Source organism: Narcine bancroftii, chromosome 8 (assembly GCF_036971445.1).
Source record: "Narcine bancroftii isolate sNarBan1 chromosome 8, sNarBan1.hap1, whole genome shotgun sequence".
Taxonomy (NCBI): Eukaryota; Metazoa; Chordata; class Chondrichthyes; order Torpediniformes; family Narcinidae; genus Narcine; species Narcine bancroftii.
In genome coordinates this window covers 47,481,400-47,505,156 of record NC_091476.1, presented here as the reverse complement: position 1 = coordinate 47,505,156, position 23,757 = coordinate 47,481,400, and the positions used below count along the sequence as shown (strand labels likewise).

Here is a 23,757-nt window from a genome sequence, read left to right as displayed (position 1 = left end):
AGGACCCACAATTTACCCTTCGCATACACGTTCTGTGGCATGCAGCACAGTAACAGGCACGTCTAGCCTATGAGAATATGCTGCTCAAAGAATCCGAGTGACCGACTAAGCAACTAACCCCATACATCTTTGGAGAGTGGGAGAAAACTGGAGAACACACCGGAAACCCACGCAAACATGGGGAGAATGTGCAAACTCCTTAAAGACAGTGCCGGATTCAAACCATAGTGTTATGGTAATCGTTCTGCCGAAATACAGTATTGGCAAACCTAACATTGTATTCACAGCCCAAATACTCTCTCAATACCACAGCAATGATGAAGTAATTCCTTCATGAGCTCCAGAAGAACCTTTAGATAAGAAAGGAATCAAGCTCTTCTCTGGTTTACCATTTGGAAGCGGCTTGACATAGCAGAAAAGCGACCTGATTACTAATACTAATTAAAGCCAACCAATAAGCCAATGTAATGAATTGTTCTATTTTTGTTAGGAATCGAGATATAGTAAAAAGTTTTATTTTGCCTCCTATCAAGTCGACCTCTACATCATACAGCAAATAATACAAAAAATTTTTAAAATCAATAAAACAAAAGTGCAAGGTATGGTGTCACATAAAAGAGCTGGGCAAATTCCCGGAGATTTGATAACCAAAGGTCCAAAGTCAGCTTCTTCCAAGAGGTGTAAAATCCCTCATATACACCCCCACCCCCAATATAGCTTCATAAAAGTTAGTTTTTTTGTGTGCATTTGAGCGTGCAAAACTAACTGTTCCCTTTTCCCATTGTAAAGATTGATGCCATTGAATAGCATTTCCACAGATTGTTTTTTGAATGTAATCTATTTCAAGCAGGGTACAGGCAGGAAGAAGAATCTTTGTGGCAAAATATGTTATCAAGTCCCTATTTGCCCTGAAATCAGCAATGATATTCCCCTACCAATGTTTGCACTGAGAAAATAATGACTCTAATTCAGAGCAGTTATTTGTGTGGCCAGTCACTTCTTTCATAGCCTGCTGTCACTTCAATTGCCCACAATCTGCACAACTCTGCAGTCCCAATGTAGAATTACTGCATTACAATCTTATCGTTAAACCATCTAAAGATTCGGTTGCCGATGTAGCATGATGGCCTACTGCTCAGAATGGGGTTGGTCCTGCAGTGGATCTTCTTAGGTATTCTCTAAATGGGGCATGGCCATGCCAAGGATCTAGTCAGACGTGGGTTGGAAGTGCTAAAAATAGAAAAATGACGGGTAAGAAAAATAAGATCCAAAAAAATAAGCCTCCAGAAGTTCAAAAATCGCCAAGATCATCGATAGAAAGTCCACAAGGGAGTGGTGAAGAAGGTGCCACCACAATGTCGGAGCAGACTCAAATAGACTGGGTAGGTCGACACCCAATCTACAAAAGTTGCCAGAAACAATAGAGACAATGAGTGGATGATTTTCCAAGGTAGAAAATGTGCTGAGAGAGGTAGCAGAGAGAGGTCGGTGATGGCGACAGCGTTCGAGAACCTGACGACTCGAGTGGACCAGGTTGAAAATGACCTGTCGGTGGCTCAGGAATAATTGAAGGCCCTGGAAGAAAATGCAATGGCATGGAAACTGGATGAACAATTGGTGCTGGATAAAACCAATCATTATGGAGAATTTTATCAGAAGGAATAATGTCCGTATTATCAGGTGGAATGAAAGGAATGGCCTGGTGGGGTTCTTTGAGGAATGGATTCCACAAGTGTTGGGAATAGGAAGATTCAAAGAAATCCTGTTTACTGAGAGAGCCCACTGGACCCTCGGCCCAGAAGATATGATAATCAAAGACCACGACAGGTCCTGATAAGATTTTTGGGATCAGGAGGCATCACTACAAACAGCATTCAAATACGCCAGGGAAAATAATGGCCCATTCAAGTTGGAAAAGTGCTGATTTTTCAAGACCTTAGTGCAAACTTGGTTAGGGAAAGAAAGGAATTTGATGGCATCAAGTGACAACCCCGAAAATAGAACATAAATGTTGAAGATCAATGTGTAGGGACCTCGGAAATTCTGTAAATCTCCAAAGAGGTGTGTACAAGGACTATAAAGGGGACAGAATGGATCTACTAAATCTATACATACTTAACTATCTCCCTATGCTTGGAAAGATAGAAGATGATCTACAAAGATGGAAGTACTTGCCTAGAGCTTTAGTTGGGAGGGTTAATTGTGTGAAAATGAAAGTGATGCTGAGACTTCAATATCCCTTCCAGTCTCTTGTCTATTTCTTTGCCACTGAATTTCTATAAGATACACAATGGTCATACAAGACAATTTCTTTGGAATAATAAAGTGCCTTGGGACTCCATTGAAATATTGATGTAGGAATATAAATTGGGGTAATTAAGACTGCCGGATTTTTAAAAAATATTATCTAGTAGCCCAGGCGAGGCTCCTTTCATCCTTTTTTGAAGTGGAATGCTCTCCCTCATGGATCCATATCGGGTTACATATAGTGAGGGAGGGGGCCGTGAAGGATTTTATGTATAAATGGAATGTTCAATTAATTTTTTTAATAGATAACAACATCTTAATACAAATGATTAAAATGTAGCAAGAGATTAATGAATGTATTGGGGGGAAAGGTGGGGATATCACCAAAAGCACCACTGTACAGAATGAATTATTGTCCATGAATCTGGGTAATAAAATTCTAAATATAGTACTTGGTATGAGAAAGAAATTAGGAATATTGAAAACTATTATGAGGAAGGGCTACTTATGTCCTTTGAACAACTAAAACAGAAAAATGACATCAAATGGAACCCTTTACTGCCTTCTTCAATTAAGGTCCTTCTTGAGAGAAAGATGGGGTCCCACAATGGTCCTGCCTCCAAGAAGTGAAAGTGGAAGAGATGTTAGGCTGGGAAAGACAACTAAATTTATATCTAGGATGTATTTTGTTCTCCAAGGTGAAAGTACTAAACAGAGCCTACCAAGGTCGAGGGAGAGGTAGGAGTTGGACATGAGTGTTCTAATACCAGTGGAGTGTTGGTTTGATAGCATGACATCAATGATCAATGCGAGATATGGACTGATTCAATACAATTTTTTTGCATCAACAATATCTCACACCACAAAAACTGCATAAATCAAAATCTAAATTATCCAAAATGTGCTTAGATGTGGCATTGAAATTGGAACCTTTTTATATTCTACCTGGTCGTGTGTAAACTTAAGATCATTCTGGTATGATACTGCTAAAATACTAACAAGAATAACAGGAGTGTCTTTCCCATGCGACCCAGAGTTGTATCTTCTAGGAAATCTTATGGACATGAGCTACAAACTGACTAAATTTCAAATTTGCTTTGTTAAAGTAGCTCTGGCTGTGGCTAAGAAGTGTATAGCAATCTCTTGGAAATCTGACTCTCCCTTCCTTATTGCTTGGTGGGCCTCAGAGTTATGTAGTTGTACACCCATGGAGAGAATTTCTTATAATTAAAAAAATAAGTATGACACATTCATTAAGATATGGCAACCATACTTGGATTCTGTAGTGGTCCAATTATAAATTTAACCCTTCAATGTATGTAACGATGTGATATCCCCAAAAATGAATGATGAAAATGAGAGCTCCGACGGTAAATGAAGCTATATTTTTGCATTTTTTTTGGGGGGGGTGGAAGGGAAGGAGTACTTTTTCCCAGAGATTTAATATATATGATGTGTATAAAAGTTTAAAGATTGTATGAATGTATTTATGGAAAAATTAAAAATAAAATATTAAAAATATCTAAAGGATTCCGGTTCCTAGAGAATGCCACCAACACAGAAAATTCACCATGGATGTGCTGGAGGTATTCCGATAGGAAAGATCCTCATAATGCAGAATCTAGAAATCTACCAAACAAACTGAATCCTCACTTTGTAAACTCTCAGATAAATATAGCCTTGAAAATATTAAACGAACAGGACTACTTTCTACATCTTGAGCAAACATCCAGCCACAGTAAAGACATTATTTGCTGAATAATAAGTCTTAAAACCTCCTTAAATTCTTAGAACATATTTAACAGAGAAGGATCCATAATTTTTGATGTGTGAAGCCAACACATTTGTCATTAAATACACTAATAACATCAACATCTTTACAGCACACAATAAAGTATGCACTTATACCAAGTGCATTTTACCTGTAATAATGTGTTTGATTTGAATAAATAACAGATTCTATCTGCAGATTTTCACCCCTCTGGCATTTTCCAATAAAAGTTATCCTTCATCTATCAATATGTGTTATTTCTCATAACACAAAAATTACTATACAGTTTTATCTCACATTAAGGACATGTGGCAAGAAACTATTAGGCTTTTCTTTTACAATGCTATGCCACTACATATTGATTAAACAAGATGTAATTCATGTTTGAGCCAATGCCAAATGGAAATGTAATGAAGTACCTCCCATCATGAGTCACCCCCATGACCCTAATGAGATTTTCTCAGGGAGCACCACAGGATGCTGTCGTTTTCCATGTAATGTTTCTATTGGAGCCTGCTGGCTACTTTGTATCATGTGATTGGATTGTCCCAAGCCAAGGTGGTCTCAATCCCACAGTACTTGCCTGGGAGAACACTGAGTTTTACCATTAACCTTCTTCTCTGGGACAAACCTCCTCCATATGCTGATCTCCCAGCCACCCTTGTTATGGGACAACAGACTTGATCTTGAACCGTACTAATATCACTAATCTGTGGCCTTATAACCCCTCCCCCTTTCACATCTGCCAAATTTGCTCCTGCTTCGATCTTGATTTTGACCTCTCTGATTCTCCAAATGACAGTCAACTTCCTATTCACCTCCCAGATCTCCCCTCTGTCAACCACAAATTCCACTAAATCCTCCTCATATATTAGCCCTTGTATTCCAGGAATCATCCTCATAAATCTTCTCTGAACTACCTCCAACATCAGTACATCCCTTCTAAGATAAGGGACCCAAAACTGCACACAGTACTCCAAATGAGGTCTCACCAGTGCCCCATTAGAGCTTCATCAACACGTGTTTACTCTTATACACTAATCCTCTTGAAATGAATACCAACATAACATTCACTTTCTTTACTGCCGATCCAACCTGGTGGTTAACCTTTAGGTTATCCTGCACGAGGACCCCCAAGCATTTTGCACTTCCAAATTTTGAATTTTCTCCCCATCCAATCAATAATCTGCCTGTTTATTTCCTCTTCCAAAATGTACAACTGTACATTTCTCAACATTGTATCTCATCTGTCATTTCTTTGCTTACTTTCCTAAACTGTCCAAGTCTCTCTGCAACTTTCAGTTTCTTCAACACTTCCAACACTACCACCTATCTTCTGCAAACTTGGCCACAAAACCATTCAACCCATAATCTAAAGCTTCAATGTACATTGTAAAAAGAAGTGGACCCAGCACCAACCACTGTAGAACACCCTCCCTAACCAGCAACCAACCAGAACAGGATCCCTTTATTTCCACACTTTGCTTTCTGCCTATCAGCCAATGCTTCACACAATCTAATGTCTTTCCTGTAATTCCATGTCGTCTCATCTTATTCAACAGCCTCTTATGTGGCACCTTATCAAAGGTCTTTTGAAAATCCAAATACACAATATCCACCGCCTTTCCCTTGTCCATCCTACTTGAGATTACCTCAAAAAATTCCAACAGGTTGGTCAGGCAGGATCTTCCCTTCATGAAACCATGCCGGCTTGGACCTATCACGTCATGTATCTCAAGGTATTTCATAACCTCAACCTTGAGGATCAACTCCAAAAACTATCCAACTATCAGTTACTCATAGGCCCGTAATTTTCTTTTTTCTTCCTCCTTCCTTTCTTAAACAGCGAAACTACATTTGCGACCTTCTAATTCTCCAGAACCAATCTATTGATTTCAGTAAAATAATTTCCAATGCTTCAGCAATCTCTAGAGCCACCTCTTTCAGAACCCATGGGTGCACCTCAGAACCCATGGGTGCACCTCAGAACCCATGGGTGCACCTCATCTGGAAGCACTTTCTCTCTAGTAATCTTGACTTTATTCAGTTCTATTCCCTGAGCCTCTGACTATCAGGAATATTGCTCATGTCTTCCACAGTGGAGATTGATGCAAAATACTCATTTACTTCCTCTGCCATTATATGTTTTCTATTATAATTTCTCCAGCATCATTTTCTATCAGTCCTATAACTAACCTGTGTCTCTCTTTCACTCTTTATATATTTTTAAAAAATTCTTAGTATCCTTTTGTATGTTATTTGCCAATTTTCTTTCATAATTCATCTTTTCTTTCCTAATGACTTTCTTTAATTCTTTCTGTGTTTTTAAAAGTTTCCAAGCCCTCTATTTTCCCACTAATTTTTGCTTCCCTCTATGCCCTCCCCTTTGCTTTTATTTTAGACTTAACCTCTTTGTGCTATTTTTCCATTCATCTTTTTCTTGAATATATCTATCCTGCACTTTCCTTATTTCTTATAAATATCATTCAATTCTGCTCTGCCGTCCCTCCATCTAACTTACTTTTCCTGTCAACATGGGCCAATTCCTCTCTCATCCCACTGTAGTTCCCTCTCTTCCACTGAAATATTGACACACCAGATATCAGCTTCTGTTTTTCAAATTTGAAACTGAACTCAATCACGTTATGATCACTGCTTCCTAAGGGTTCCATCACCTTTAGTTCCTTAATCCCCTCAAGTTCATTACACAGCACTCAATCCAAAACCTCCGATCCCCTGGTGGGTTTATCGACAAGATTCTCCAAAAAGCCATCCCACAGACATTCTACAAGTTCTCTCACCTGAGATCCAGTACCTACCTGACTTTCCTAATCCCTTTTCATGTTAAAATCCCCCATAATTATTTTGACATTTTCCTTCTAACATGCTTTTTCTATTTCCAGCTCCCGGCTACTGTTTGGGGCCTGTATATAACTGCTAATAGGGTCCTTTTACCCTTGCCATTTCTTAACTCAACCCATAAGGATTCTACCACTTCTGATCCGTGTCCCTGCTTTCTAGTGATTTAATATTATTGCTTACCATTAGGGCCACGTCACCCCCTCTACCTACCTGCCTATCTTTCCTATACACTATTTACCCTTGGACATTCATCTCCATTAAGCCAAGTCTCGGTGATGACCACAATGTCATATCTTTTAATCTGTAGCTGTACAACAAGGGATTCTACTTTATTTCTAATACTATGTGCATTTAAGTACACTACCCTTAGACCAGTATCTGTGACTGATTTTGCTGTATTTCTATTGCACAGCAAATTATCCTGTCTCTTTTTGTCATCTTTGTTGCACAATATCTTTGACTTTTTCTATTTTCCTCTTTCTTGGCCCCAACACCCTGGTTCCCCTTCCCCTGACAACTTGGTTTAAACCCTCCCTAATAGCTATATTAAACATCCCTGCCAGGATATTGATATCCCGTCCTTTTTGTACTGGTCTGTTATGGAGAGATCGTGGCCGCCACATGGTAGCACTGCCGCGCTCCTATTCAGAGGACACATGGCATACCAATCAAGGCCAGACTCGTCCCAAGCTATCAAGGTGACCCTCGTGATTGGCCAGTTCAAATTACCAGGAACTGAGCTCCAGGCAGCCCACCTGGACTTATCCCTGACCTTCACTCAGCCTGTCCTTGAGTGATTGGCCTGCTGCAGGATTATCTCTTGACTCCTCATGGCCCGTGAGTATCACCTTCTGTATTAGGTTGGGGTGAGTCCCAAGGCCAGTTAGTTAGAGCCGTGTCCATACAGGTCAAGAGGTGGGGCACATAGTGTGACCTTGATCTGATTGCTTACTGTATGTGTATTTGTGCCATTCCTGAGTTTTGTTGGGTTTCCCTCATTACCCGCAGTGCGTATTCATCCCCTTGTGAACTGTGTGTTTAAGTTAATTTAGCATTTAGATTCCATCTCTTGAGAATAAACTTGTGCTTTGTACCTCAATCTCAATCTGGTTCTTAACCTGTGGAACCCACATGAACCTTCACTTATAACAAGGTAATACCTCTCCCAAAATAGATCCCAATGATCCTGTCCCCTGCACCCGTCTCTTAGCCACACATTTATCTGCTTAATTCTGCTATTTTTGCCTTCATTAGCACACAATGTAGGGAGCAATCCTGAGATCACTGCCCTAGATGTCCTGTTTCACAATTTTCTTCTCAACACCCTGTAATCTTCCTTCAGGTCCTCCTCTCTTTTCCTGTTTATGTCTTTAGTACCAAAATGATCCAAGACTTCTGGTTGCTTGCCCTCTCCCCTCAGAATACTCTGGACCTTGCAATATGTTTACTTCGCAATGCCAGGCCCGCGTCCCTCTCCCCATTTCCCAAATACTCAGCCACATTCCCTTCCCATTGTACAAATCCCAGCACAATACTCACTGACTCCCATCCTCTCAGATGCCAAAACAACTTCTTCCACCCCACCCAGAAAGATGCTGGGCTCTTTACTTCCCAGCCCTCTCCTTTTATACTGTCCAATCTCCTCCACCTCACCTCACAAACTCTCCAGAACATTTTTCCCTGCTTCCCCACCAGCCAGTATATCACCAGTCTCCCCACTCCCTGACAGAGAATGATGAGACCAAGTCCAGTGGAGACCTAGCCTGAGTTACAGCTGTATTTGCAGTAGGGAAACACCAGTCAGAATTCTCATTATGCCACAGTGCAGTGTGGACTTGTAAATCCCTCTACCACAGAGGTCTGTGCTGGGCAGCATACCACGAGGGATTGCAGACACCAAGGAGGCAACAGATCAGCTCAGGGCACCAGAAATGGAGAGAACACCCCTCTCCAGTCACCCCCTACCCCCACATTGAGAAAGAGAAGCATGGAAGGTGACCACGGCAGCGGACCAGCGAGGGACTCAGCAGCTGAAGGACCAACACAGCCTGCAGACTGCTGGTGTCTTGTGGACAAAGGGTCCATAAAGGCTGAGGGCGGATGGAGACTGGCTCATGGGAACCAGGTATCTGACCAAGGTTCCAGAGGGTTGTGAGGGCAAGAAGTGCTTCCAAAGGACCTCAGGTATTGAAGACTTCCTGATTGTATTTGGATCTGGAGCTCAGGTTGCCGATGGATGGAACAGGAGTTTGTGTGGCTGCGGGAGTGCTAAAAGCAAATCCACGGACACTCAATGTCTCCAAAGGGACACTCTCTTGCTTCTCATTCTTTTATTGTTAGAGGCACTGGGCAATGACTATAGTGACTCTTTATGAGCAGACAAATATTGAAGAATATCATGTATATTACATTTTTATGCATTAGTATGTGACAATAAAAGAAACCTTGAAGCCTCACTGTGTTATACTGATCAAAGAGAGGGAAAACAAAGTGACCTTCTCTTCATATCTTTCCCAGTATTTGCAAATTTCTGAAAGAGGTGATACAGGAAGAGAAATAGTGCACCCCACTGTACCTTTTTTTCCCCAAGATGGGTTAGGACTTCAAGGTTGATTCCATATTCTGACACACCATCACATTAGAATGTTGGCACTGAAGAGTTACTCCTTCACAGCTCCAGAAAACTGGGTTTGATCCTAACTTCCGCTGCTGTTGATGTGGAGTTTGCTCATTTCTCCCTGTGCCTGCATGAGTTTCCTCTGGGTACTCCTGTATCCTGATTTATGCAGGCTCGTGGGATAATTGGGTGATGGTAAATTGCCACACAAGTTAGTGTGTGACAGAATTGCTAGGAATGGGGTGAAAATATGGAAAATGAATCAGGGAATCAAATTGGTCTGGCATAATGTGATGGGTTGAATGGTCTCCTTGGTAAGTCACAAAAATTTGCAGACACAATGGTTAAAGTAATGACACAAAATGCTGAAGAAGCTCAGCAGGTCAAACAGTGTCCTTTATGTTGCAAAGGTAAAGATATAGAACCAACGTTTTTGGGTTTGAGCCCTTCATCAAGGTATGGAAGAATGTCGGCAGCCATCCAAACAAAAGGATGGGGTGGGGGGGCTGAGCAAAATGATGGGGGAGGGGGGAAATATGTGAAAGTCTCTTTGACCAGAGAGACTTGATGTAACCTGTACCTACTTGGTGAGGGGAGCTTCGTGTGAAAGAAGTGCAGATAGAAATTGTTCCAAGGTAACAAGAAGTTACAAAATGCCAAATTCACCCACCGAATTGCAGTTAGGAGTTGAAAGCCTTAAATGTTGTTCCTCAAACTTAACCTTGGATTCGAGACTCTTTGTGATTATACATAGGTTCTCCAGTCAAACGTCGCAAAATTAAAACATCTACAGTCCCTGAGCATATTATTGATTAACAACAGACTAAAGAGCTTCAAAATCATTTGAAGAACTTTTTGCATATATTGATATTCTTCTCTGTATGTCCTGAGATTCCAGCACTGTTTAATTACTCATTTTTATTTCATAAAATTACTTACCAGAAGCCAACAGGAATCCACCTCCTGCTTTGTAGAACTTGGCACTTGTAAATGACACTGCACAAACCAACAGGAGTCCTCCCACAAGTCCAGCAGCCACACCTACTATGATGAATGCTGTCCAGAAGCCACGATACACTGCGGAAAGGAAGGAAGGGGAGGAGTACAGGTACACAATCCTTTATCCAGAACCCTTAGGGGACAGTGTGTTCCAAATTTTGGATTTTTCCTGATTTTGAAAACCCCACCCGAATTGTGCTGCCGTATCCACCCCCACCCCCTTCCAATTGCACTGCTGTCTCCACCCCCACCACCCCCTCACCCACCCGACTCGCACTGCCGGTCTCCCCACCCTTGCCTGCCCGACTCGCGTTGCTGGTCTCCACCCTCCCGCCTGACTCACTCTGTCGGTCTCTCCCCCTCGCCCGCCCGACTTGCGCTCCTGGTCTCTCCCCCTTGCCCACCCGACTCGCGCTGCTGGTCTCTCAACCGCCCGACTCGCGCTGCTGGTCTCTCCCCCTCACCCGCCCGACTCGCGCTGCTGGTCTCTCACCCGCCCGACTCGCGCTGCTGGTCTCTCCCCCTCGCCCGCCCAACTCGTGCTGCCGGTCTCTCCCCCCACCTGCCGGATTTTGGAGCTTTCCAGATTCTAGATGTCCAGATAAAGGATTGTGTACCTGTACTTGATGTTTGAGTAAACCTAGTTTATGGTATTAAATGATCTTTCATGGGATCACTGCTAAGATAGTGAAGACAGACAAAGGCACTGGGGAAACACAGCTGATCATGCAGCAACCACAGGGCGAAAAGAGCAGTCGACATTTTGGGCCTGAGCCCTCTGACAGGAACATGGATAAACAGGGAAACTTCTGAATTAAAAACTTGGGGGGGCGGGGGGGTGGAAGAGGAGAGTGGAGAGCAGAAAGGAAGGGGGTGGAGCACAGACTAACAGGTAAGAGGTGGGAGGGTAGAAATGAAAGCTGAGAAGCAATTGAGGCCTTTACCCTCTACACCCTCCCCTTTGATCAGGTTTTTCTATCGTCCAATCAGACCGACACAAAGCAAAAATATTTCAATTTATCAAGCTATTAAAGACAAACTTACAAAAAATACAATAAAAGGTTTAGTACAAAATACCCATGCATTGTTATTCAAAACATACCAGCAGAGCTGTCGTGTGAAGGCACAGGTCCCATTGAAATTGGAAAAGGGAAGAGATAACCATGAATACAATACTTGGATGGAGGCTGGTTGGCTATAAAATGAAAAGAAATTGGTCACGTTAGAAAGGATTGTAACTATGAGATAAATATTACTAAATGCGAATCCACTTTCTACCAAGCTTCCTTTGCTACTCATAGTTTGCTTAGCCCTGGGAATTTGGCTAACTGTGGAAGAGTCCTCTGTTTCCTCAGTGGCCTTGATAGTCACTTTTGAATCCACAAAACTAGAGTGTGTGCAACCTTAAGTTTATTGTCACATTTCTACTGGGTACCAGGGGAAGGGTTCTTCTACGAGCAGACTAGCAAGTCGACTGTAACATACATACAGCATTAGAGACTAGAAAAAAGAGAGATTAGGGTAACAGTGCAAATGCAGGATTTCCTCAATTCCTAAGGAGGACAGTTTGAGATTATTCCACCAAGTTCTGGACAAAAACAAATGTAGCTTCACTATTTTTTTAAACAAGTGAACCAGATCACTGTCATTGGTGGTCTTAATAATTCTGCTCCGAGAAGCTAAATTTGGAGAGGTTGAGAGCAGAAAAAAGAAATAGTGAGGAATTGATAAATAAATCAGCAAATACAGAAAAAATGGAAAGAAGTAAAACATGAAAATCTACAGACTCTGTGGTTGAAGTTAAAAACACAAAATGCTGGAGGAACTCAGCAGGTGAAGCAATGTCCCTTATATAGCCGAGGTAAAAATATATAACCAATATTTTGGGCTAGAGCCCTTCATCAATGTATGGAAAAATGCTCTAGCCTGTAATGCTGGTTGTGTATTTTTACCTTGGCTATATAAAGGACACGGCTTGATCTGATGAGCTTCTCCAGCATTTTTCTCCTCGATATCTAGCACCTTTGAGGATTGGTAATGCCGGATAAGTGAATTTGCCGGTTGCTTGAGATTGCATGTTGCATGATTGGCAAACTAACCATGAAGGGGCACCAATACTTTCGTATTTTTATACCTATTTATTTTCCGTGATTTTTTTTCTGGTTTCTTGAGGCTGCCGGTTGCTCAAAATCCAGATTACGGGAATTTTACTGTACAATCTACTTTCTTGCGGAAGGGAGGGATATTTTATGGTGATGCACGTCACACTTAATCAATGCCAACTAATGGATCAATCGTTTGGAAAGACCTATTGTCATATTTTGCATAATTCAAAGAATAACAGTGTTGCCCAAGATCTGCCTTGATTTCCAGACATAGGTTTTATTGGTACCAGGAAACTGCTCCACAACTATAATAATAAAGCAAAAAGTGACGCTTAACCAATTCAAGATTTCCCAAACACTTGAGGAATTCAAGCACTGAAGCACATTTAAGAGTTTAAGTTATTAGTGAGTGCTCTCTGGTACCTCAGCGATATCCCAGAGGTCAATAAAATTATGAGGGGCAGAGATAGGAGAGATAATCAGAATATTCATCCCAGGGCAGGAAATCTGGAACTTGAGAGTACAGGTTTAAGGTGAGAGGGGAGACATTTAAAGGAGACCTGAGGGCCCTCTTTTCAATGCAGAGGGTGGTGGATATCTGAAACAAGCTGGCAGAGGTAAAGAAATCACAATGTCTAATGGTGTTTGGTCAGGTAATTGGATAGAAAAAGTGTAGTGGATAAAGGCAAATAGAGGACATCCTGGTCAGTGTAGATGACTGAAAGGAGTCTTTTTCGTGCTGTACAATTTTATAAACTCAGCAGAAGAAACATTTTGTGATAACTTTTGAAAATAGAACAAGGAGAATATTTCAGAAATTAGTCCCAAAATGGTCAGAGATTCTGGAATGGAGAGAACCTGTTGTCAGAGACACTATGGGTGCTTCAGCCTCAGTTCCAACATTCCAGCTTTAATCCTGACCCATCCCTGGGAGTCATTGGTGTGGAAGTTTTGTCATTTCATTGTGTGAGGTGGACTTCCTGGATGCTGCACTCCACTAACAGCAAGCAGGATAAATGTGGCTGCAGCACAACCGTCTTGTAATGAGGTGGCAAGAGCATGAAGGGGGAAATGGTGGCTGTGTGAGGAGAACAGATTGCAGGAATAATATCAGCCGAATATGAGGGCTCCCAATAAAAGTGAAGCATAGATAGTCCTGAAAGGAATGTGCAACATAGAGCGCAAGGGTAAAGGCACCACGGGCCACGCAAGGGGAAACAGGGAGAGGCATAGACTGTATTAGCTACCTAATCCACTACCGCTCAAGAACTGGTGCTTGAAGCAGGGCAAGTGGGCAAATAGTGGATCAGACAATGCGAGGGTGCTTAGCAGAATAAGCAAGTGCCCCTGAAATGTTCAAATAATGTAGACATTTGTTGATAAGATCTGAAACAAAGCAACAGAGTACTGGTCGAACCACCATGTGGGGTGAACAAGGAACAGAGTAGCTCAGGTGGACCTGAAAGGAATATGCCTCGCCCATATCAAGAGCACCTGCAAGGGTGAAGGCACACCGGTCTGTGAAGGGTGAACCAGGGAGAGGCACGGATAGCCACAGGTGGGGAATCAACATGGTGGTGAATCAACAAAATCTCAACAGTAATATACCTAGATTGGAAGAAGAGTAAGGAGGGACAATGCCAGTGGACCAGGCAGTGTCAGGGTGTTAGGCATAACAAACCAGTGTACCTGATATATCTAAGAAGATGGTGATTGCCAAGTGCCTAAAAGAAAGCGACAGAGTGGTGGTCAAGCAGGATGAACCAGGAACAGGAGAGCCCAGGTGCATCAAATGCCAATGGGCAGCATGAAGCAAATAGATGATTTTAGGTTCCCATTCGGTGAACGCTCACCAGTAATGAACCATCATTTGAAGCAGGGCCAGTGGGGAGAGTGTTAGTGGACCAGGCAATGTGAGGGCTGTGACAGAGTATATAGATATGTTTTTGGGGAGATAAATTGGGGCAGAGTTTGTTAGTGTAGGTCACAGGACACTTAAAACAGATCTTATTTAAAATATTGGAGCTCTGCTAATGCTAGATATGTCAGGGCCTCAGATCATTTGCAAAAGCTTTGGAGAGTGCCAAAGAGACTTCACTAATGGATTGATGTTTACAAAAAGACAACAGATGAAAGAGCTTGGTGGAGCCGCTTCTGTCTGGAAGGGAATTTGCTGTTCTAAGAGGGTCATGTGGTTTTGCAAGCAGAGAGAGTCAAACAGGCTTTTTCTCTCAGAGAAAGAGAGCCAGACAGAGAGAGAGAGAGCCAGACAGAGAGAGAGAGAGAGAGAGACAGAGACAGAGACAGACAGACAGACAGACAGAGAGACAGAGGGAGAGAGAGACAGAGAGAGAGGAAGAGAGAGAGAGAGAGAGAGAGAGAGAGAGAGAGAGAGAGAGAGAGAGAGAGAAGTTCTACAGTGTTCCTGCAGCAACAACAGCTAGAACTGAAACAGGACAAGCTAACAAGCTTGTGGAAACCCCCATTTGGAAGATGGGTTGTGAGTTCTTAGTTCAGTCTGGTTAAAGCCCTTTTAGTTCATGCAAGAGGAGAGGACTGGCTGTCTAATGTTTCACTTGGAATAAGGAAAACAAGAAGGAACACTGTGGTGACCTGAAAGAAAGAGATCATCATGTTGAGAACCCTGAGGGAGCAAGTGTCTTCGGCAAGTCACTGAAGTGGCTGGGTGTCTAGCATACAACAAATCTCTCTCTGAATACCGACAAGAACCTTCCTAAGCGGTAACCATTTAGCTTTCAAGCACCAAAGCCTGGTGAACTTCATAAATGTTAAATTCCGTGTACAGTTTAAGAATTGTCTGCAACCAGTGAAATTGGAGGAATGAGAAGTGAGATTGGACTGTGAATCAAAGAACGTTTCTGAACTTACTCACACATTACATACACGTGCGCTTAGAATTAGAAGGGGGTTAAGTTAGGTTAGTTAAGTCAATAGTGACAAGTTAAAGTATGATTCTGTTTTCATGTTTGAAGATAATTAAAAGCAACTTTTGTTTAAGTAACCATTTGTCTTGGTGAATCTATTGCTGCTGGGTTTTGGGGTCCTCTGGGCTCGTAACAAGGCACTTAGCCAAACAAGCAAACATTACTGAAAATTTTATGTCGAAGATAGTTGATGAGGATCAGAAACAAAGTGGCAGAGACTGGTCAAGCGGGTTGTGTAAGGAGAATGAGGAATAGAACTGCACTGGCGGACCTGAAAGGAAAATGGAGCGCACAGCACAAGTGGATCTGGAAGGGTAAAGGTACGGGGCACTCTGCAGCATGAGAATGGAACAGGGTAGCGCAGCATGGAAAGCGCTGGGTATCTCATCAACAAATGCTTAACAGCAAATGAACCAGCATTTGTAGGCAAGTAGGCAGATTGTTATTGGACCAGGCAATATGAGGGTGTTTTGTGTAACATACAAGTGTTTCTGAAATTTTTAAATAAAATTCAGTCGATATGAACCTAAAACAGAGCAGCAGAATATTGGTTAAATGGTCCTTGTGGAGTGAACAAGGAACAGGGTAGCCCTGGCAGTCCTGAAAAGAATACACCTCAACCATCGCAAGCAGACCTGCAAGGGCAAAGGCACTGTAGATCTTGGAGAGTGGAACAGGAACAGGAGAGCGGAAGTGCATCTGAGAGGAAGATACAGAGCAGAGCCCTAGTGGTCCTTGAATGTGAAGGCAAAGTTGACCATGTAGGGCCAACCAGGGAGAGGAATGGACAGCATTAGGGACCTAATCAACATATGCTCAATAGTAATGAACCAGCATTTGAAGAAGGGAAGGTGGGAGATTGTTTGTGGGTCAGGCAATGTCAGGGAATTAAACCAGCACATCTGATATTTTTAAGTAGAAGTCCATTGACAAGCAGACCTGAAAGAGTATAGCTGCTATGCAGACCTGTAAGGGTGAAGGCAGAGCAGAACTTGAGTGAACCAGGAACAGGAGAGCACAGGCGCATCCAACAGGAATGTGCAAAGTGGAGCAAAAGTGGACAGAAAGATAACTAGGACAGGTTGGAAGTGGTGGATGGTGGTGAGCAGAAGCTAGCAGGTGGTGGGTGAAGCCAGATAGGGAGGTGTGATGGGCAGATGGAACCATGTTTGTGAGTGGATGGGAAATATAAAGAAAGGGAGAAGAAACGTAGATGGATGTATGGAAGCAGAACGCATGGTTACCTACATCTGGAACATCTCTTTTCACACTATTTGGTGGTCAGTTGCCCAAGCAGAACGTGAGATGGTGCTCGTTGCGTTTGTCCTCTTTATAGGAATGCAACATTGAGATAACAAAGATCTTGTGGGAGTGGGAAGAAGTATTAAAATGATGTACATCCAGAAGCTGTTCCACCATTGTAACTGAGGCCACATTGCGAACACTGGATGCAGCAGTCCAGGTTGGAGAGGTGCAGATGGCCCACTGGTTGAGAACCAGTGCTCTAAACCCATCCTATTTATGTATCTGCCCACATCAATGATTGACAATAACAAGCATACATTACTTACTGAACCAGAAATTCCAAATACTATCATGAGAAATGTCTTCTGTGAACCAGCATCGCCAAATGAACCCCTCATGGTGGAAGGTGATGGCCAATTCATCTTGTCTCCCCACCACTTGCCCATTCTGCACATTAAGATAACAAATTAAAATATAAGCTACATCATCTGGAGACATCCCAAGATTCCCCATACACTGGACCTATTCCTCTCATAATAATAAATTTGAGCCGTGCTCTTGGTTCTAATGCTGAGTTGACATTGATAATAATCTGAGGATTATTCTCCCTTTGTGATTTCAGCTCTTAATTTAGATTCCTGCTGTTCATAGTCATTCAGCAAATCTTCCTTTCTCTTTTGACTAATCCCCACATGGAACATGAAAACTAGATTTTATCCTTCCCAAACCCTTTTCCTATTCAGGCCCAACAAGAGATCCTAAACCTTGGGACATTTGGGTCAACTGATTTCTATTGACCATTTCTAATTGGTTACCCAATGAGCTTGAGACAAGAGACTCATTTATTATTGTATATAATATGGTGTAAAACAACAAGTGCTGGAGAATATAATTGTCAAATAGTTAAACAAAATAAGTATGAAATTAAAATAAATTTATAAATGTACTCAAAGTCAAAACCAAATGCAAATTGATGATGCTGTGTTAAAAGGTTATGTCCTTTTATTAATTGCTTAAGAAGGAAGTTGACTGAGTTGGCTTTTTAGGGAGATCTGTGCAGACTTCTCCTTCCGAACATTAGGCATCTGTCCACAACACTGCCATCAGTTGCTGGCTTGGCCTGAAGGAATCTCCCTGGGTGGCCCTAGGTTTTTATTCATTTCATTTAATATACAGCACAGTAACAGGCTCCCCGTTCCACTATGGCTGATTTACTGTCAGTTTCAACCCCATTCCTATGCCTTCTCCCGAAAATCCTTGATTCCTTTCCTAATCAAGAAGCTATCTACTCCATCTTAAATATACTCGATGATGACCTCCAAGGCCAACCATGGCATTGTACTCCATAGATTCACATGCTATCTATAGTATCTATCCCTTTCATAATGTTGTATGTTTCTATAAAATCCTCTCTTATTCTTCTGAATTCCAGTGAGTATATCCCAGGTGATTCGATATCTCCTCATAAGATAACCTCCTCATCTCTTGAATCAACCTGGTAAACCTCCTCTGCACAATCTCCAAAACCAGGTACTGTGCACAATGCTCCAGGTTGAAGGTGGCAAAGTTTGTGTTCTATTCACTACAGCCTTGAGCATGGAGCAGTATTGATGCAAAAAATTATTTTGCCTCTCTTGCAAACATCATCCAATTTAAGAACTGGGACGCTCCATCAGTTCCACAGCAAACAATGCACCTGATATCAAAAAGAACCCCGTTACCCTGGTCCCAACTTCTCACTGCTACCTTCAAATGGAAGGTACAAAGCCTAAAAGACCAGCATCATTAGGATCAAGAGCAGTTTCTTTCAGTTACCAGGCTCTTGAAGCCCTCCCCCTCCCTTGTTATACGACTGCTCTGACACCACAAATGGACTGTTTATAATATTGTACGGCATTGTTTCCTTTGCACTATGGTAACTGTGAATATCTACTACCTACTCAACTTTTGTAGTTATTTTCACTTTGTAATTCAATTCAGATATACCATTGTAGTCTTTTTTATGAAGTACCTGTTCAGCTTCAGTAAATAAATATTTGATGCATATGTACAGTGTATATGACAATAAACGTTATCGCTCTGTGTCTTCAATATATTTACTGAAGCAGCCTCGATTGTTTCAGTGGGTGGAGAATCTCTGGGAGAAGCAATTCCTCCTCATCTGTTTTAAATCTACTCCCCTAAATCTTGAGGCTATATCTCCTCATACTACTCACCTGCCAGTGGAAATAACCTTCCTTCTTAAAACCATTGAACCATAGCACACTGCAGCACAGAAAACAGGCCATTTGGCCCTTCTAGTCTGTGCCAAAACATCATACCTCCAGTTCCACTAGCCTGCACATGTTCCAAAATCCTCCAGTCCTCTCCCATCCATGTATCTATCCAATTTATTTTTAAAACATAAGAGTGAGCCTGCATTTAGCACATCGAATGACAGCTCATTCCACACTCCCACCACTCTCTGAGTGAAAAATATCCCCTAATGTGCCGTCCTTTCCTCTTTCACCCTAAAGCCATGTCCTCCCGTACTTATCTCTCCTAATCTAAGTGAAAAGAGCCTACTCACATTTACTCTGTCTATACCCCTCATAATTTTATAAACCTCTATCAAATCTCTCCTCATTCTTCTACACTCTAAGGAATAAGGGCCTTTTCTTTTTAAGATATTTTTAATGAAGTTTGCAAGTAATACAAAAATCAAAGATACAAATTACAAAAAATAAGGAAAAAAATCCTGTTAATTCAAAATGCCTACCACTTTGTTTACAAAGGTTGTAAACAAACTAACATGTGGATATTAAACGACGATAACCTGGAAATAGGCAGCACAGCATTGAAGCAGATAACAGCCCTAAAACTTTAGATTATGATAATGGTCCATAAAAAGGCCCCATGACTTTAGGACATTAATATTTGAATCTTTAAAGGCAAATCTCATTTTTTTTCTAAACTTAAACAAGACACAACCATTTTGTATGGGTAGGTGGAGTATTATCTTCCACTTAATCAAAATTACATGCCTGGCTATCAATGAAGTAAAAGAGAAAATTCAGTTTTGAGTTGTAGTCAATAACATGTTATCATCTTGAAATGATCCGAAAAGAACAATTTTTCAGGGTAAGGTTCCGATTTAACCTTTAGAATCACTGATAATGTATGAAAAATATCTAAACTAGGGCAAGTCCAAAACATATGAATCAAAGAAGCCTCAGCAATTTTACATTCATCACAGAATAAAAATTAGATCATTTAATTTTAACTTATGTGCTCTGTGGACCACTTTAAATTGCAATAAGCAATGTCGTGAACAAAATCCTAACCTGTTTAATCTTTCCCTGAAACTCAACTCCTGATGACCCAGCAACATCCTAGTAAATCTTTTCTGCACTCTTTCAATCTTACTGATATCCTTCCAGCAATTTGGTGACCAGAACTGCACACAATACTCCAAATTTGGCCTCACTAATGTCTTATACAAACTCACCAAAACATCCCAACTCCTGTACTCAATATTTTGATTTATGAAGACTAAGATGCCAAAAGCTTTCTTCACAACCCTGACGTCACTTTCAGGGGATTGTGTTTGAATTCCCAGATGCCTTTGTTCCTCTGTACTCCTCACTGCCCTACTATTTACTATGGTTTATCCTTCCAATATCCAACACCTCACACTTATCTCCATTAAATTCCATCTGCCATTTTCTGGCCCATTTTTCCAGTTAGTCCAGATCCCTCTGCAAGCTTTGAATGTCTTCCTCACTGTCCATCTTCTATCTTATCTACTCTTTTCATATTTTTATACATCTCTATAGGATTCCCTCTTCCTCATTCTTCTGAACTTCAGTGATCTTGAGGGCTACTTCATCAAGTCAGAGCTTTAAGAAAGGAAATCGAACAATTAGTGATGGCTGTTCCTGAAGTAGTATAATGTTTCTCTAGGTTGATAGCGAAGGGAGCTTTGGAATTAGTAATCATGAATTTTATGTTTGTTTTTGGTTAGGATATTTGTGACATGACAATAAAGGAATCTTGAATGGAAAAAAAAAGTTTTCCAACAGAGTTGAAACAAATCATGAAGGGCCTCCTCTCCTCTCCTGAGACCGAGAAAATGCTCATCTCCAGGGATTACATCTGCTTGGAGGCAATGTTGAGAGTGGCTGCAAGTTTAATTTTACCGAGCCTATTGCTCAGAGAATCCTAGGGCTCTGATGGGGTGGATACTCAAAGAACATTTTTTTTAATTGGTCTGATGATCTGGTAGAAAGGCTTGAACAATGGTGCTTCTCTCTCCAACCACATTTTCTTCTTTCCTTCTTTTCCCCCTTTTACACATGGAATGCCCTGGGCAACACCATCAACAAGTCTTTTTAATACAGAGAGTGGTGGGTGTCTGGAATGAGCTGGCCGGGTTTGATGGTGGTAGCAGATACAGAGGCTTTTTGGAACTAAATGAATAGGCAGGGAATAGAGGGATCACATGCAAGCAGAATTTAGGCATCATGTTCAGTGCAGATATTGTGAGCTGAAGGACCTGTTCCTGTACTGTACCATTCTATGTTCTACGACAAGGCCCCTAGATATCTGGTTAGCATCACTAACAACATCCTCGTAATAGCCTTTCCCATTAAGATATTTTCATTGTTAATACCCATGAAACAAATGTCCATTCACGTACCACTTCTATTGAGTGATGAGACAATGAACAGCAACAATAAAGCCACCATTTCAAAACTTCAGAAAAGGTTCAATATGAAGTTAATCAGAGACTACATCAATCCACAAAAGGACAGTCTACATTATATTTTTTAACACTTGGATAAATGGGAATATTTATTTTCTGTTTTTTGTGTATTTATTCTCTCCTTAATTCAATTAAGTATCATATTTACCTTCTATAGTTTATTGTTTGCAAAGTAAGAATGTTGGTGCCTGTAGACATTGCACAATGTTATCCCCTTGAGAGCTGTAACCTGTGCAACAATGGATGTGAAAATTATGGGCAGAGTTGTGCACAACTCCCATGGGTTTATGATCCTGAAAAATCTCCATATAATCCTGTTGTTGAATAAGATGTAGTTGTCTGGATTCAATGAGGATGATGTGGAAAGCTTACTAGAGCCTCATGGCAAAGAGCTCATGGATGAGGGTCTGTTAGCATTGAGCAACACAGACCATAAGAAGGGCAACAAGCTACTGACACTATATCATCACTGCCAAAAAAACTGAGCATGAAGAGGCTATTGAGGGTTCCTCCCCTCTCGACAAAATGATTGTGATCTTCAGAGATGACCATCCCAAAATGGAATGAAGCATTCACAGAGCCTGCCTGATGGAAAATGCTAGGTTTTGCTCGAAGGAGCTTTATCAGATAAGAAAGAGCAGGAGTTGACTGGCCTTGTATTGACACCTTCTTTGAACCTCCATCAACAGCTACCCATGAGCAATCACAGAAAGAACCCTGGTCTCCAACATCACACACTCCATCAAAGTCAGATTCACCAGTTCCAACATCTAAATGACAATGTCTCATGGACACGATTGAGTTTTTTTTGAAACGGTGTCCCAGAAGTTTGATGAGGGTCGGGTGATGGATGCTATCTTTGCGAGCTTCTTATCTCTGTTAGCTTTAGCAAGCTCTTTGACAAGGTCCCACATGGTAGGCTCATGAGATCCAACCCAAGACCTTTCAAACCTTTCCCCTCAAAGACGCATTCCACCTGAACTCCATACAAAGAATGGACAATGAGTACAGCAGGGTCCTGGCCGAGTTCCCTGCAGTGCTTACCCCCCAATTCACCACGGTGATTCCCTAACATGGAGTACAGCACCACATCCTGACCCAGGGCCCATCACTACATGCAAGGGCAAGGAGCCTTCCTCCGGAGAAGTTCTGGCTGGCAAAGGAGGAATTCAGGAAGCCGGAGGAGCTTGGCATTGGACACCCCATAGGCTTCTCCCTGCACATGATACCCAAAGCAACTGTGGACTGGAGACCATGCGGCGACTACTGCTGGCTCAATGAGGCCACAACACCGGATCGGTATCCCATGCCGCACATCCAGGACTTCGCGGCTAACCTGCATGAGGCAAGGATCTTCTCAAAGGTGGACCTTGTGTGGTGATATCATCAGATCCCAGTACACCTTGATGATATCCCGAAGCTCACCATCATCACTCCGTTTGGCCTCTTCGAATGCCATTCGGGCTAAAGAACACTGCACAGACCTTCCAGCGACACATGGATACAGTTGTCCAAGACCTTGATGGCATCTTTGTGAACCTGGATGACATCCTAGTGGCAAGCAGGAATCAACAGGAGCATATGGTGCACCTCTGCAACCTCTACACCTGACTGAGAGAGTTCAGCCTGATGATCAACCGAGCCAAATGCCAGTTGGGATTGGAGGCCATCAATTTCCTGGGCCACAGAATTACCAGGGAAGGAGCCACACTGCTACCCAGTAAAGTGGAGGCCATCTGGACCCAACATGACCAAGGGACTACAGGAGTTCTTGGCGATGATCAATTTCTAATCACAGGAGCATCCCCTCAGCTACCCAGATCATGTAGCCCATGTTCAACTGGATAGCAGGCAAGGCAAAGGACGTCACCTGGGAGGGGGAGTCAGCGGAAGCCTTCGTGAAGCCCAAGGAAGCCTTGGTGGATGTCGCTCTCCTGACACATCCAAGGTCAGACACTCCAACAGCTCTGACGATGGATGCCTCATGAATGACAATCAGTAAAGTTCTGTAGAAGAAGATTGAAGTAAGTTGGCGGCCACTGGCTTTCTTCAGCAAACATCGGTGGCCTCCGGAACTGAAATACAGCACTTTGGACAGAGAGCTACTGGCGCTGTACTTGGCCATCTGCCACTTCAGGTACTACTTAGAGGGCAGGGCTTTCACGGTCTTCACAGACCACAAGCCCCTGACTTTCACCTTGGCTAAAATCTCAGATCCCTGG

General features: G+C 42.1%; 1 protein-coding gene and 1 long non-coding RNA gene across 11 annotated transcripts in view; one reads left to right on the top strand and one right to left on the bottom strand.

Moving 5' to 3' along the window:
• Positions 1-23,757, top strand: part of LOC138740661 (uncharacterized) — a 174,583-nt gene that overhangs the window by 92,330 nt on the left and 58,496 nt on the right. The window lies entirely within an intron of this gene.
• The window catches only part of LOC138740660 (transmembrane protein 182-like), a 101,156-nt gene that overhangs the window by 65,694 nt on the left and 11,705 nt on the right, over positions 1-23,757 (bottom strand). For all 10 annotated transcript variants that reach the window (XM_069893628.1, XM_069893634.1, XM_069893633.1 and 7 more), the window contains exons 2-4: positions 17,118-17,238; positions 11,599-11,691; positions 10,437-10,574 (exon numbers count right to left, since the gene is read on the bottom strand). In XM_069893628.1, coding sequence (XP_069749729.1) covers positions 10,437-10,574; positions 11,599-11,691; positions 17,118-17,238 — 352 coding nt within the window. The remainder of the gene's footprint in view (positions 1-10,436; positions 10,575-11,598; positions 11,692-17,117; positions 17,239-23,757) is intronic.